At 45.0% G+C, this 16,561-nt stretch overlaps 1 protein-coding gene across 10 annotated transcripts in view; it reads left to right on the plus strand.

Annotated features, from left to right (window-relative positions):
• PTPN3 (protein tyrosine phosphatase non-receptor type 3) overlaps nt 1-16,561 on the plus strand; it is a 107,144-nt gene that overhangs the window by 21,471 nt on the left and 69,112 nt on the right. For 7 of the 10 annotated variants that reach the window (XM_067743698.1, XM_067743699.1, XM_067743700.1 and 4 more), the window contains one exon: nt 13,244-13,398. In XM_067743698.1, the coding sequence (XP_067599799.1) occupies nt 13,261-13,398 (138 nt within the window). In that variant the 5' untranslated portion in view covers nt 13,244-13,260. Of the gene's footprint in view, nt 1-3,215; nt 3,339-3,687; nt 3,707-7,669; nt 7,736-13,243; nt 13,399-16,561 lie in introns of those variants that run through there. The other 3 variants (XM_067743701.1, XM_067743702.1, XM_067743704.1) reach the window with 3 other exon arrangements.

Consider the following 16,561-nt stretch of genomic DNA (forward strand, 5'->3'; position numbering starts at 1 on the left):
ATCTACCTTCTGTGAAATGCGGACAGCTGTAGGAACCTTGGTTGCACCCCAGGATAGGAAGCCTGGGAATGGGAACGGCCCAGGGACTAAGACGGAGGGGGGTGGGAGGGGCCGTCATGCAGGGGCAGTCCTCAGAGTAGCTGGTATTACGTGTCTGCCGTGGGCCAGGGCCTCCACGGGGTTAGAGATGAGATTGCCGCTCCTCAGAATTACTTACAGATGATGAAACAGACTTTGAAAGTTAATTTGTCCAGGGTCCTATCAGCTTGGGAGAGGCAGAGCAGAGACTGGAACCCAAGTCTGGTTTATTCCTTCAGACCTCCAGTCGGCCCTGGCCTGCTGAGACCCCTGGCCACCCAGGGCCCCCAGGCAGTGGTGTCCCTGGTCAAGTGGCTTGAGGACTTCTTGAGATTAAAGAATGGGTTGTATGTCTGTATTCCCAGCTCCCAGCATGTGGAAGGTCTCAGTACAAATAAATAAAGGCAGCAATAAGATATATTATTTTCATTTCATTATTCCTAAATACTATTCTGATTAGCATTTTGGCACGCCTTTATAAGTCTTTTCTTTCTTTCTTTTTTTTTGGAGTTAATGTGGTTTCTTTTAATTAATTTTCTGACCCCATTCCCACCCCCGCCCACCTCCAAGTCAAAGCCCTGGAAATCAGACTAGGCTACGTAAAAATACGTTTTTATCTTGGTCTCTAGACCTGCCGGCAACCAGTAGGGTCACTGTACCTAATATAACCTGAGATGGCCCCTCGGATTAAAACTTTACAGGCAGAGGATTTTAAAGCTGGAAGGCGACTTAGAGGGCTCTAAGCTGGGAAACCGAGCTAAAAAGAAATGGAGTAGTAACTTCCCAGGTCACTTCGCTGATTACAGACAAATAGGGCGGTGCTGGCGCGGGGGTGGGGGGGGGGAGTATTTTTCTGTGCTTCCTTGAGATAAAATTATGGTGAGGGCTGCTGGTGGTGAGGATTGGGTTTCTCTGGCCAGGCTGCTGCTGGCTTCAGACTCCTTGGCAAGAGCAGAGCTGGCAGGAAGGTCCAGTTGTGAGATTCCAGCTTCTTGGCTGGGATGTGCTGCGATTAGCACATCTCAAACCTTTCAAAGTGACTTTGGCTGTTTTCTTTTCTGAAGGCTTCTGCTGCTTTTGGCTGTAAAGGGGTGGGGGCTGGAGCCTAAGATAGAAATATTATGGACTGACACCCAAATGGGTGTGTCTGTGCCCCAAAGGCAAATATTAGCACAGTATTTTTGTAAAGTTGATGCAACTGGATTCATGTCCCTGTAAGAGTAAATTTATTCTATCCTGTTTTCCAGTCTGTTTGGGGCCCAGTGGAACTTTTCAAAGGGAGAATGAGAAGAGACGGGTTGCTTAATTTTAGGTAGAAACTGCTCAATATTTTAGCTTTACATACTGCTTTTTGTCTTCATATTGTTTTACCCTCTACTTCATAGTTTGATGGGCCATTTTAGTTTTTTTCCCAAGATGGAGGTATCCATTTAGAATTATTTCCCATGAGAAATCCATTTAAGAAATCCAGTTTTGGACAGTGCCACTTTGAGTGGGTTTTGGCACTGTCGAAACAGAAGTCATAATAGAATCTTGGTCCTGGAAGCTGGAAGCTCATCTCTCCTACCCCTTCCAGTGCCAGCCTGCCCTCTGCAACTTACTCACCAAGGGCCATATCCACCTCCTCTGCTTGATCACCTCTAGTGACGGGGAGCTCCCTCTCTCCCAAGGCAGTCCCTTTCGTATTTGTGCAGCCCTGAGTGTTCAAAAGGTCTTCCTTCTGGTTTTTTTGTTTTGTTTTGTTTTTTCCTTCCATCTTCCACCTATTGAACCCTTGGGGTCTGAAACAGTCAGTCTAATCTTGGTGGTAGTAATAAGTACCGTTGATCGGGCCCTGCTAGTGCCAGTTAGTATGCACATATGTTACCTTCAGTGCTTAAAACAACCTTGGAAAACAGAATTTCCACCTTTCTATAGATAAGGACACTGAGTCTCGGGGAGGGTGAGTGATCTCTGTTAAGTTCACACAGCTGGTAAGTGTAAGCTGGGGTTCCAGTCCACATTTCTGCTTGATTCCACTGAGGCTGACCTTCCCACAGCCTCACACCATATCCTAATTCCCCTTCTGTGTGACATCCTGGATATTTGAAGAACCTAGTCTCCTCCCTCAGATTTCTCTCGGATTTCAGTTATTCCTCAGACACTCTGACTAATAAATCTGTTTCTGTGGGGTTCCTAAAACGTGCGTGTATTTCCCCTCCTGGCCTTTGCACATGTAGTGTGCAGTTTCTGGACTGCCACTGCTTCTACCCGGCTAGTTTCCCTTTATCCTGCAGGCTTCCCCATGGAGCCTTTGTGTGCTGGTCCCGCCACCCACCCCAGCCTGCCTGGCTTGGGTCGGGAGCCTTCCTGCTGTTCCCCTGGCACCCTGGGCTTTCATCCCCCTTAGAACTCGGAACTCCAGGCATCTGTGCCTTCCCTCACCCTACTCCCTCGGCCTGGCCCAGAGCAGGTGCCCAGTAAGTAAATACTGAGTGAGTAAAAGGTACGGAACTCCTGCCGAAGTAATAACAAAAGCTGGAAGGAATCATAAACAAGATGGATGGGTCTGTGAAACTGTGGTCCTAGTCCCATGCAGGGATTTGGCTTGGAGGCTGTTGACAGCTTGTCTGGTGGTAGGTCCCACAAGTCTTCTCCCCCAGCGTGGTTTGGTTCAGCCCCTCAACAGCTGGCAGATGTCCCCTCTCTTCTTCCAGCAAGAGGCGGGCTTGCTGGCCTCTGAAGTTTCTGGGTTCACTGATGTGGTACGTAACGGGGGAGTTGACCAGTCACTGTTCAGACATGCTCGGGGTGGGGAGACTGGGACACAGCCCTTCTCATTTCTCCCCAGTGAAGCGTCCACGTGCGTGGAGAGGCGGCTGCAGAAGGCTTGGGTCCTGTGAGATACGTGGTTTAACACTACACCATGGTAACCTTTCCCTAAACATTTTCTTTAAACTTCTAAAAATCTCATTTAAAAAATCTCATGAAAATGGTGTTAACATTTGGGAGACTGGTCCCCGGGAGGGGCATCATGTTTGGAAGGGGTGTGAGGCAGCTGCTCCAGCCTTCTTGAGAGCAGCACTCTCACACTTGGGATTTGTGCATTTTTCCTCGGTGGTACTTCAAGAAAGAGGAAAGGAAAGAATGTGATGACGTCATTTAACGTCCTCACAGGTCGAACGTATTCTCTGGTCGCCTAGGAGCAAACCCTGTGTTTGAGGTGCTAGGCGGCTTCTCATCACAGCCCTGGACACTCAGCTCGCGGGTCGTCGTCAGAGGTTGGTTTCTCTTTATAGCAACATCACCTCTGTCCCGAAATGCCTGCAGCTCCCACAGCATTCTTAGTCTTGCCCTTCAGGGAGCTTAAAACTACTTCTTGTTATCCTCCCGGTATCAAGTATAACTTTTCTTTGGTTAGTTTTGCAAGTGTCATGGTGTCGAGCCTATAAATAAACCCAACTCCATAATAAGAAAACTATTTGACATTTTGAAGTTGTACGAGAACAAGGGCGCTAATTACAGGTCTCATTGGAACACAACTGATCCTACAGATTACCCCACCGTGCTTCTCAGGGGCTACCGGTTGGGGGTCCACTCCCTGGGCAAGTTACCGGCTCTATGGAGTAAAGGATTTGATCCCAACATGGTACTTCTGGAGTATTAGGATTAATAATTGCAGGGGTGGGGGAGGGCTAAATTAGGAGGTTGGGATTAACATATATACACTGCTATATATAAAATAAACAACAAGGACCTACTGTATATATAGCACAGGTAACTCTACTCAATTTTTGTAATAACCTATATGAGAAAAGAACCTGAAAAAGAATGTGTGTGTGTGTGTATATATATATGTATTACTGAATCACTGTGCTGTACACCTGAAACTAGCACAACATTGTAAATCAACTATACTTCAATTAAAAAATAAAACTGAACTAGAAAAAGAAGGATTAATAATTGCAGGATAATTTGGGTATTAAGCTGTGGGGTTAAGGAGACTTGTGTGAGCATTTTCTCCCATGCGGTGAATAATGTGAAGTCAGAGTTAAAAACTCATGAATGCATTCATGGAAGCATTTTTTCTAAATAAAAGGCATTAAATACTTTTATATATGCATACCCAAATTAAAAATAAGTCTTGTGCACCAGTACTTCCATTGTCAGCTGTGATTATTGTATTAATTAGCAGGCTTAAAGCTTTAAAGATGTTATTTAAAATTTCTTCGGTGTATAGGCCCAGGACAAATTAGTTTATTGGCTTTACCATTGAATTAGCAACATGAAAATGCCTCCCTTAATGAATAGATTTTTCTAATTTAGTAAGTATTCAGTAGTGATTATGTTTACATTCTAAACTAGTTTTTAAAATAAGTTAGTATATTTATCTTTGTATTATTATGCAGTGTTGTACTTTGGAAATTAAAGCCAAGTAAGCGAGGAAAAAAATGGCAGAAGGTAGTGTTGATAAATTTACAAAAATTATAGTCATGGTGAATATTAAATTCCATGTACCAGTTGTATGGTAATATGATTATCAACTGCACATAATGTAAAATTAATAAAGTGAAATCGTTTTTTTAAGATATGGGCATGTCACAGATGAACTAAAATCACCGGTTTTTAATTAGTTGGAGTGAGTTTTATTAACATTTGCAAAGCTAATCATACAAAATGCATGTATACCTTTTTCTCTTCTTCCTTAAGGCAGTGGTAGTTGACTGTCACCCACTTATGAGAGTGTGCATAACAGAAGGCAGTCTGGTCTTTTTTTATAACTTGGATATTATGAATTGTTAAGAATTGCTGTCTGTGAGAGACGTGAACTAATTTGAACAAAGGGAGACGTCTGGTTAGAAAATATCACATGATAGAATCCTTTCTGAACTGAATTTATTTTCATGTTGCTTTCTTCCTCTGTTATGACCACAGCACTAATTCCAGCACCAGCATATAGACTGGAGTCTGTTATTTCAACATTGCCTTAAGGAAGTGCTTCCTCAGACTGAGTGATGGGGCAGCTAAGCTATAGACAACCCTCTTTGGCTCTGGGAAGCGACTTGTAATATAGACGGGAAAACTGACATGGGGTGCTGACCTAACCAAGCCCCTGACTCTAAGCACAGATGGTCAAAACTGAAAGGAAGTATCTGATTAAGAGTTTTCCACTGCCTTGGTGCTCAGACACCCTGCATCAGTGTCCCCTTGGGATGCTTATTACAGATGCAGTTTCTACCTGACAACTAAAGCAAGGCAAGGTCCTGGTTGGGATCTTGGATCAAGAGGAAAGAAATAAAGGGACATCATCAGAACAATTTTCAAAATTTTAGCATGGACTATAAGTGCTTTATTGATGTTAAATTTCCTCAATTTGATAATTGTACTGTGGTTATGAAATGTCCTTGTTCCTGGGAGATACCTGCTAAAATATTTAGAGGTAAAGGGGCATGATATCTACAACTTTCAAGTGTTCATTAGAAAGCTTTGGGGGTGTGGTGTGTGTATGTGCAGGGGAGAGAGAGAAAGCATATGTGACAAAATGTTAAGTTGAATCCAGGCCAGTGGGGATGTACAGGAGTTTCATTTTTCTTGCAGCTTTTCTCTAAGCTCAAAAAATTTTGCAAGTTTTAAAATGCAGTCTCCTGGGTTCTTACTAAACCAGAATCTCTGTGGGTGGTACCCAAGAATCTGTATTTTTTTTTTTTTTTTTTTTGCGGTACGACGGCCTCTCACTGTTGTGGCCTCTCCCGTTGCGGAGCACAGGCTCCAGACGCGCAGGCTCAGCAGCCATGGCTCATGGGCCCAACCGCTCCGCGGCATGTGGGATCTTCCCGGACCGGGGCACGAACTCAGGTTCCCTGCATCGGCAGGCGGATTCTCAACCACTGCGCCACCAGGGAAGCCCAAGAATCTGTATTTTAACAAGCTCCCCAGATGATTCTTAAGTACACTAAAGTTTAATTTAAGTCTCTGGTTAAAAAGAGTCTCCTTTTAATCACTGTTTCTGTTTCAGCAACTTAAATATTAAGTATACATTCTTGCAGTTTGATCTAATCTTGATCTAGTGCTTGATAAATGATAAATCCCCATCCAGGTGTTTGTAAGTTTTATCTCTAGGAGGGAATACGCCCTAATTACTTACTTCAGCAGGGTGTAAGGAACACTTAGGCCCAGGTTAAGAACAGATTGGAACTTAGAAGCTGGCCTCGTGGGAGGTGCGGCCAAGCACCGGAAAGTGGTGGTTTTCCTGTCGGTATGCGGCGTGGTCGGGAGTGATGCGAGTGATTATTAAGGCCCCTGCTGGCCCCACCCCAGCCCAGACTCGGTTAGCCCGTGATGCAGCCCAGCTGCTGTGTTTACAGCGAAAAGGAGGAGGAAGCAATATTGGTATTAGCAGCTAAACAAATAAAACATTTATCTTAAATACGTTACATACTGGTATTTGAGAAGCTCATAATCTGAGTCCGCCGCCTAGCATGGCTGATGGTATATGAATGTTTATTACTTTTCCATCTAGAGATCCGTCTTCTGCTGATCAGACATCCGTTGGGGCTCATAAATAGCCAGAAAAGGGGAAGCACGCTCTCCTGAGTTCACTAAGGGAGGGAATTGGGAGACAGAGAAGGCCTTATATATTCTGGGAGACTTTTAAAATGAGCTGACACGCGGATGATAAACGAGAAAGCATAACTATCCGTGTTTCCCTTGAGGAAGAGGGAGGAAAGCAGAAAGTCATGCTAGGAGGTGAAGTGTGTTCCTCTGGTGGTCACTAGGTGGTAGCATTGGCCTAGGTCAGCTTGAGGATGGTTCAGGTTGATTCCCGTAGGGAGCCAGCTGTGGCTCATTTGTGTGGTCTGCTCACACATCAGGTGTTTTAAAATCAGGACTGCTTTCTTCTTTTTGTTGTCTTTTCTTTTTTTCCTAACTGAAGCTTTTGCACTCTTGAGTTAGAGATCTAGCTCTTATTCTTAAAAACAAGGGTATGAAATAACGTTAACACTTCTTTTTGAAATGATCAAAATGGAGTTGGGTTGCTTTCTGACTTTCTTCTCTAGTGGAGAAGACTACTACTCTCCCTTCTTCCTGCCTGTGGTTCATTGGCTTGTGAAAAAAACAAAGGTCCCCAGGTCAGCCTGTAGACCCTCAGGATACAAAGCATCACTTCCTCCCTGTCTCGGGCTCCAGGGCAAGTGATAGAAGCCTTGTGAGCCAACCCTGACCAGGAGGGCACCCATGCCCCGGGCAATGGGCTCCTGCTTCAGGGTCCATTGAGTTGGTAAAGTAGCTGACAGGTGTAGCACATCTACAACAACTGCGGGAAACACTAGTACAGTATATCTGTAAGTATTTGAAATCAGGATTGCGCCACAAAATCCAGAATCTACAGTCAGCACCTGATGGCACTGGAAGCTTAGCATTGTTTTCGTTTGTTTGTTAGTTTGGGCAGATTATGCTCAGAGCCTGAGGCTGTCTTTATGGATAATTTATTTATCATGTGTTCACTGTGGGAATTATAATTTTTAATAGGTCACAAGCCAATAGCATACAGGATGTTGACTGAAAAAAATATGCACAACCTAAAAGTTGAGCATTATGTTTTATTTGGCAGACTTTCTGAGGACTTCGAGCCCAGCAGGCAGCCTCTCAGATAGCCCTGAGGGACTGTTCTGAAGAGGTAAGGGAGGAGCAGGATATATAGGGAGTTTTTTCAGCAGTGACCAAGTATTCGGAACTTCAAACTGTTCATTAAAGAAAACCAGATATCTCAAATTAAGGAATTTAGCGCTTTTCTATGTATGGGAAGATGCAAGAGTCCGGGCTCATAGAAACCATTCCTTTGATGTGCACCTTAGCTCTTTAGGGCCAGTATCCAGTTCTTTCCCATCCAGAGTTCCCTAACCATTGGGTGCACCCGTTGAGGGTGGCTGCAGTGGCTGAGGGCCTGGCAGTGGGCAGCCCCGTTTGCCTCCATCCTGAGTTCCCTCAGGGCTCGCCTTCAGGGGCAGCTGTAGTGGCTTGATGGCTGCAACATCCTTTGTTCACTGATAGGGCAAGCAACGTTTTTTCATTCATACGGATGATGTCTCTTAATAAGCCAAGAAAGAAAGAACATACTGCAAACCAACGGCACAGTGATTACACTGTTGTTCCAGGCAATGGGGAGATGAAAGAAAAATCCCAAGTTTAGTTGAGATGTCCCTTTCTAGGAGGTGGTTCTCATAGAGTTCATCCTTCCAACCAAAAGCTGCTGGTTTAGGTCCCTCACCTCTGGGGCATGTAGCTTATGGGCGATTGCACCAGTGTTGCCAGGCAGGGTGGACTGGTCCGAAGGTTATTATTCCAGGAACCGTTACGTGGCTGGCACCACTGCCTATGAGGAGTAGCCTCGCCAAGGCAGGAACAGATGTCCCTTTTCTTCCTGAGACTGCTGCACTGTTTAACATCGCTGTTGACCAAAAGTAGCCTGGGCCTGGCAGGAGCAGGTGTCTCAAGACCTTTGGAGAGCTATTTAGATCAGCGAAGAGTAGCTTTGCCCAGGCGAACACTCTTGAGTTGCTGGTCAACCTCTTCGTGTTTAGTCCACCATGTGATGGCCACCAAGCTGTTACTGCAGTGTCAGTGACATGATGGTCCTGTCCACTACAGGTCCGAGAGTTGGATAAGAAAGTCCTAATAGCCAACTTCAAAGCCAATTCATCAAAACAGGCTATTCCAAACAAGTTCAAACCACATTTTGTCTGAAACAAGCTTTCACAGCATGGATTTGAAATCATAAGTCAGTACACAGCAGATTGTTTAAAAATGCTTTCTATTGAGTGGTATGTGTCACATTGTGTAGGTATTTACACATGGTGATCCTGTGGCTCGTGGCATGTGGGCTCCCACCATCCCGTTGCACTGAGATATTGCCTAGGTCTGTAATGTTTTGCAAGTATAATCTTTGTTAAAAACTACAGTCACAGTAGAGCCTCTTGTTATTGTGCAAAACAGATTCTAAAGCTGTAACTGCTGTGTTTGTTTGTTTGTTTGTTTCTTAACGCAAAGAACCAGCTGGGCTTCCACGTTGTAAAGTGCATCAGCTGCAGATGAAATCATCTGTGGTTGGAGAGGCCAGTGTGTTCCTGGTTGGGTTGTAGCTTTGTTTAGAATTAAGAGGCTTATAAAGGAAGCCATAGAAACCTCAAGTTCCCTAATTGCCACGGTACAGGAAACAGGGCTTGTTAGTCATCATCCATTGTCCTGACCGGATTGTTTAAGATAAAATTTCAAGACAATCGGAAAACACCACATGACTCAATTATGTGGTCATGCAGCGTCAGGCTCGCTCTCATTCAGGTTTGCTTTGGGAATAATTGTGGGGAGAAAGTTTCTGCAACTTTCATGAAATAACCAAATTATGATGTGAAATAACCAAATTATGATGTTGTTGGGTCCCAAGCCCTTTATGTAACAATCAGTGATCATGTGAGGAGGAAAAAGTAGGTCTCTTCTGGGTTGCTGGTCTACTTGAGTCTGTCAGCAGATGGCTACAGGATCTCACTGGGAACACCATTAACCCTGGTTAAGTTAGTAAGTTCCCACGGGTACACATGCTGGCACTGGACACAGAGCTGCTCAGGTGAGAGCAGCGTGAAAATCAGCCCTGCCTTTGCCGTGTCAGCCCACGTGACTTTCATTTGGAGGCTCCTGTTTGAAATCACCCTTGGTTTTTTTTCTGTCCAGGTTGTGATGTGATTTGCTCTCAGTTTTAGCTGCTCTGAGCAACTGCCCAAGTCTTGCACGTATACCCTCTGAATGGCTCAGATTTTGCGGAACCTATACAGTTGTCCCTCAGTTATCTGAAGGGGCTTGGTTCCAGGCCCCGCCCCCCTGCCAACCTTGGACACGAAAATCTAAGGATGCTTAAGTCCCTTATATATAGTGGCATAGTATTTGCATATAACCTATGCACATACTTTAAATCATCTCTAGATTAATTATAATGCAGTGTAAATGCTAAGTAAATAGTTGTAAGTATGACATAAATGCTATGTAAGTAGTTGTAGGCTCATGGCAAATTCAAGTTTTGCTTTTTCCAACTTTCTGGGATTTTTTTTTCCTGAATAGTTTTGATCCGTGGTTGGTTGAGTCCAAGGACGTGGACCCCTTGGATATGGAGGGTTGACTGTGTTCTAAGTCCCACCAGCTGAAACACCACCCTGAGGTTCCCTGAAAACCCGCTCCACTTCTCTGGCCCTTCCTTAGAGGGCTTCCCAAAAGGAGTGTCATTCTACACCACACCCCAGAATGCTGAATCACCATCTGTGGGTGGGGCAGGGACAGGCATATTTTCTGAAAGCTCTCCAGGTAATTCTGATGTGCACCTCCCACTAAGAACCACACTTGAAATTGTCCTATTATATCTTTTAAAAAAATTTTATAACCCACTCGAAATTCTTTAGACAAGGACTAAAGAATAAATGTGACATTTCAAATTCAGTGTAGTTAAAGCATTATGAACACATTTGTTGTCTTTTGATAACTTTTGGTCTTACTCAGAAAATGCATCCCTATTCTGATGACATTTTCCTTGGAAAGGGCAAGGTGGGGGTGGTGGCGTGGGTGGAATTTTGTAAGTGACAACAAGTTCCCTTCCACTGCCAGTCCCAGGAATCTGTTTTATTAATATTTGAGGTTTCCTCTCCCCATCTGCAGAAGCAGGGAGGTTTTCTTGGAGCTTCTGAAATAGGGTTAGGGACCAAGGGTGCTCTTCTGTCCTGGGTGTACCTTCTACATAGCTTTCACCCCCTCTGTGTTTTCACTGCCTGCAGCTAAGCTGTGCTTCTGTGGTTCCCTGAGGCTCGTCTCTCCTCGGACCTCTAGGCAGCTTTGTCCTCATACCTTCCTTGCTTCTGATTTCTGGATCTTGATCTCTGGCCCTGCCCTGACGTATTGGTGCTGCTTTTCTGGCTGTGTGTGACTGCCCTTCACAGTGTGGACCCTGGGTCAGCAGCTTCGGCATCACCCAGGGGTCTGAGAAATGCAGGTTCTCAGGCCCCACCCAGACCTGCTTGCGTTCAAGGTTGCATCTTAACAAGATCCCCAAGTGATCTGTGTGCACGTTACAGTGTGAGGGGCATTGGTCTATGGGACACCACCACTCTGTGTTCTAATTGAAGCCTCCACTCTCATCCCATCCTTTTGTCCTGCCTGTTCCCACCAACCCAAGTTTGTCTATCAGGTTGTACTATTTTTTTCCAGACTATCAGTCTTGGCTTCATATTTCATCTTATTCATTGACTCATTCAGATATTTATTGACTGCCTACCAGAGCTAGGTATCGGAGATGCAGTGAGCAAACCCAGACCCAGTTCCTGCCCTCGTGAAGCTCAGCTTCCAGCGGCAGAAGCAGATATTAAATACATCATCAGTTATAAATGTGAAATTATGATGAGCACTGTAGAGAGCCTGTAACAAATGTATGAGTCGTTAGGGACGCCAGGGAAGGCTTCTCTGAGGAGGTGATCCTTGTGCCAAGCACTGAGGCCTGAGTAGGAGTTCTCTGGTGAAGAAAAGCAGAAAGAGCTTCCCAGGCAGAAGGAACAGCATGTGCAAAGGCCCGGCTCATCATAGAAGGTTGACAGAGAATTAATGTTTAAAAGAACATTAAATTGCTCTTAAGTCCTTCATCTTTATCTGCTCGTCCACCCAATCTTGTCAGACTGACACCTCCATTCCTAAGCTGAGGAGCTGGCCTGGACCCTTGTCCCTCCCGCCGGCACGAAGTGACCATGTGCTCGGTTGCATACCGCTTTAGTCTGTTAGTCTAACACTTCACAATTGCGTTCATTGATAAAACCGCTTTCATTACTGTTCCCTAATATACCACGCTCAGATTTTTAAACTGCTCTCTAATTCCCTCTCCGTTCATGTATTTTTAAAGTAAACTTTGTTGAAATATACATACAAAAGAAGAGCACAAATCATAAGGGTAGAGCTTGGTGGATTTTCACAAAGTGAGTACACCAGTGTTATTAGCACCCCAATTAAGAGATGGAATTATAAGCATCCCAGAAGACCCCTGGACACCCCCCAGTCACTACATGCGGAGGTAACTGCTGTCCTGTCTTCTGTTGATTAGTCTTGCCTATTCTGAACTTTATGTAGATGGAATCACACTATACAGGTCATCTGTTGAGTCTTGGACTCTTTTGCTCAACACAACGCTAGAGGAATTCGTGTTGTGTGTCACAGTAGTTCATTTATATCCTTTGCTGTGTAGTCATGCATGGTGGGACTCCAACACAGTTTATTCGTTCTGTTGGGTCTTTTACAATTTGGAGCTGTTATGAAAATTCTTATGCATGTCTTCTAATGGATAAATGTATACTTTTCTGTTGGGAATATGCCTAAGAGTGGAATTATTTCACAGAATGTGCATATGTTCAGCTCTCGTAGATACTGCCAAACAGTTTTCCAAAGTAGCTGCACTAATTTACATCCTCACTAGCAGTGCCTGAGAGTTCCAGTTACTCCACACCATGGCCAACCCTCGGTTTTGTTGGATTTCATCACAGCCATTCTGGTGGGGGTGTGGTTCTGTTGCTTTGAGGTTTCAGTTTGCATTCCTTTGACAGCTAATGTTCCCGTTTTCTACCTAGTTGTTTGTTTTTTCTCTTTTTGATTTGTAGTAGCTCTTTATATATTCTTTGTAGTTATAGATTACAAACATCTCTGTGGGTCTTTTTTTTTTTAAATAGTCTTTTAATGAATAGATGTTCTTAATGTAGTCTAATTGATCAATAAATATCTTCATATTTTAAATCATTTTTGCATCACATTTAGTTCTGTAAAACCTTAGAGGTGTAATACACAAATATATAAAGTTGTAAAACATTAACAAATTTAAAACCTGGGAAATATAAATTTAGAAGATTTAGACCAGGGAGATAATCAGACAAAAATAAGCCATATAATTCTCTGAACGTGTTATAATTGAGCAATAAATATTGTTTAAAGCTGCTTAGAAGTCGAAACTCAGATGGAAACATGGTCCGTCATCTGGCTCTCGTTTATCTGAGCTCTTCAGACAGTTTTGTGAGGGTCAAGGCAGACAGGTGAGGGATGGATGGAATGGGAGGTATGTTCACATGGAACTGGTAATTTGCACATCAGAGCTAACCAGGTGTGTCTTCTGTTACAGGTTATTCAACGATAGTTATGACCTCCCGGTTACGTGCGTTCGGTGGAAGAATTAATAACATACGCACCTCAGAATTACCCAAAGAGAAAACTCGAGCCGAAGTCATCTGCAGCGTCTGCTTTCTAGATGGCTTGGTACAGACCTTTAAAGTTAATGTGAGTTCTCCAAATTTAATTTTTTCTAAATTAATGCCCCTAAGAAATACTTTTCATCTGTTGGTTTATAAAATGAAGAGAAAGAATTTTAAATTAAAAGCTTGAGGTCTCAGATCTTGTCTGTTGAGATTGAACTAGAAATATCCTTAAAAACTTTGTCCATATTCTTACCTCTACCAGGCGTGTCTTCCCCCCTCTTCTTTGTGAACTGTGTGAGTCTTAGATGTTACTGCTTCTGTGACGTCTTTGACTTCCTGGGCTGATTCTCCAATAATGGTGCCCTCTGTGTGCTTTATTAGGGCCCCTGTCACATTGCATGAATAGTAGTTGTAATTATCAGGTTATATGTCACTCTTTAAACCGTGAGCTCCTGGAGAATGGCAATAGTGTCGTTTCCCCTGTACCTGCCTCACAGCAGGTACTCATTCAATGTGCAAATGGTAAATGGTGGGTCCTTTCTGGAGGGTAGTGAGATGGTTAGCCTCCCAGATGGCAGGGCTCAGGGAGGGCCTGGCTTGTCCCACCTCAAGCAGAGGCAGGGCTAGAAACGGGGTCTCCGGTCCTACATCAGCAGTAAGATGCCTAACCAGTAGCCGTCCCTGCTGCCTCGCCCCTCCCCAATCACCACTGGGCGTTCGTGACCTTTGCCTGTCTCTCCCATCCTCTGACCGGTTCTAAGGGGGTCACCTCCGACCCCAGATTGGCTGCCAGCATCTGCCCCAGCCTGGAAAATTCAGTGTGCAATGGAAGGCGTCAGAAAGAGAAGAGAGGGTACCGGAGAACAACTCGGGGATGTTAGAAGGCCACAAGAATTTGAAGGGTGACAAAAAGTGGTCCCTGCTGGGGTCTTCCCCCACCCATGAGTTTGCCTCCTGCTGACCCCAGGTCACTGTGGACGTTGATGGCTGAGCAGGCAAGAGAAGAGGGCATGTGCATGAAGTCGCTGCACAGGGGCTGCTCGGTAGGGGCCCCGAAGGTCTCTTCCAGTTGCTGTAAACTGACAGCTTAGTTCAGACATGGCTCCTTTGTTAAAATTTATGTTGTCTGTCTTGGAGCTATTCCTCAGTCATATATCTTCTTCCTGACAAGAACATGAATGTTTATTCAGCACATGTTTACTGAGCACCTACTACATGCCAGGCTTTGTTCTGGGTACAGAGAATACAGCAGTGAACAAAACAGAGCAAAATCCCTGCCCTTTTAAAGCTTACATCCTAGAGGGAGGAAACAGACCATAAACAAATGTGTACTATGTCAGGCGGTATCACGTACTTAGAAGAAAAATCAGGATAAGGAAGGTGGAAAGTTAAGGACAGGGCAAGGGGTGGGGTTGTCATTTGTCATTTTATAGAAGCAATTCAGGAGGACCTCACTCATACAGTGACATTTCAGAGGTGACCTAAAGGAAGTAAGGGGAGGAACTGTGTGGTTCTCAGGAGGAAGCGCGTTCCAGGTAGAAGAAACAGCAGAGCAAAGGCCCTGAGGTGGGGTCCCCTTCCCTTAGTGTGGTTGCAGAACAGGCTAGAAGCCAGTGCATCTGGAGTGTAATGAGGAAGGAGGAGGGGAGGAGGCGATGAGGTCAGAGAGTTAACAGGTGATGGGTTGTTTTGTTTTGTTTTTCCTAACAGCCGTTTCAAGAGATTTTCTTTAATATTGTAAAATATTGTGAAGGACAAGTGAGCTAGCAGACACACACATGCACCAATGTGCCTTTCGACAAAATTATCCCCTACTCCCACATCAAGGTGGACGTGAGTTTGGAGAAATGAACACAGCAGATGGTACAGACAGAAAAAACACCGATAAGAAGGATGGAATATAACACTGTACTTGGTCATTTTCCTATGTCACAGCAGAACATTTTGGTGCAAATAGTTAATTTTTTCCTCTTTTCCACTTAAGTCTGGAGAAAAAACCCAACTTTTTTGGTAATAAAATAGGTGTGTTTTTTGTTTGTTTGTTTTTTGCGGTACGCGGGCCTCTCACTGCTGTGGCCTCTCCCGTTGCGGAGCACAGGCTCCGGACGCGCAGGCTCAGCGGCCATGGCTCACGGGCCCAGCTGCTCCGTGGTATGTGGGATCTTCCCGGACCGGGGCACGAACCCGCGTCCCCACCTGCATCGGCAGGCGGACTCTCAACCACTGCGCCACCAGGGAAGCCCTGTTTTGTTGCTTTTTTAACGTACCTTTCTTCCTCTTGAGGGGGATAGGGGGATTGTGTAGAGCCTTGTAGGTCGTTCTGAGCACTGGCTCTGCTCTGCATTGGTGAGTTTAGGCAGAGACCTGACGTGATCTGACTCAAGTATCACTCTGGATGCTCAGTCGACATTAAACTGGGGAGGGGGTGGGGCAAGGGCTGAGACTGTTAGTCTGTGGGAGAGACCATGACGATTGGACAGGGCAGTTAATGCGGCTAAGAGTAAACCAAGTCTGGAAATACTTTAAAGGTGGAACCAGTGGGATCTTGGATGTGAAAGAGGCCTCAAGGTGACTCCCAAGGTTTTTGGCCTGAGCAGTGGGCAAGATGGAGCTGCAATTTATAGAAATGGGAAAGCCTGCAAAACAAGCAGGTTTGGGGACAGAAATAACTGGTTCTGTTTCGGACGTGGTGAGTTTGAGGTGCCTGTTACTCGTCTGCGTAGAAATGGCACTAGGTATACAAAAGAGGAGTTTAAGGGAAGGGTTTAGGCTGGGATACATATGTGGGTCTTACCAGGGTAGATGTGGTACCTCAGGATCACTTGAGAAGTGAATAGAGAGAAGATACGCATGAGGTTCGGTGTTCAACGGTTGGGGGGATGAGGAGCAAGCAGGACTGTCCAGGGCAATAAGGGGAGGCCAAGAGGGAGTGAGAATCCCAGGTAAGAATGTATTCTAAAGAGGAGGAGCGATGAGCCCTGTAGAGGAGAATGCGGACGGCATCTGCCCAGAGTGATGATCACGTGCCTGGCGTTCAGTGGGCACCCAGTCATCTTCAGTTACGAATGCCGTTGTTATTGTCACTGCTGCCTGTGCTGCCCCCCAAGCTTCCAGCAGCCTGGTCAAGGCTGACTCACACTGAACTTCAATTTGAGGGCCTGATTGCAACTTCGAATCTCCGTCACTTTATATGTTTCTGCTCTTGGGGGTCATTTGCGCTGTCGCATTCAGATCCTTCAGCCCAG

This window comes from Pseudorca crassidens, chromosome 7 (assembly GCF_039906515.1).
Source record: "Pseudorca crassidens isolate mPseCra1 chromosome 7, mPseCra1.hap1, whole genome shotgun sequence".
NCBI lineage: Eukaryota > Metazoa > Chordata > Mammalia > Artiodactyla > Delphinidae > Pseudorca > Pseudorca crassidens.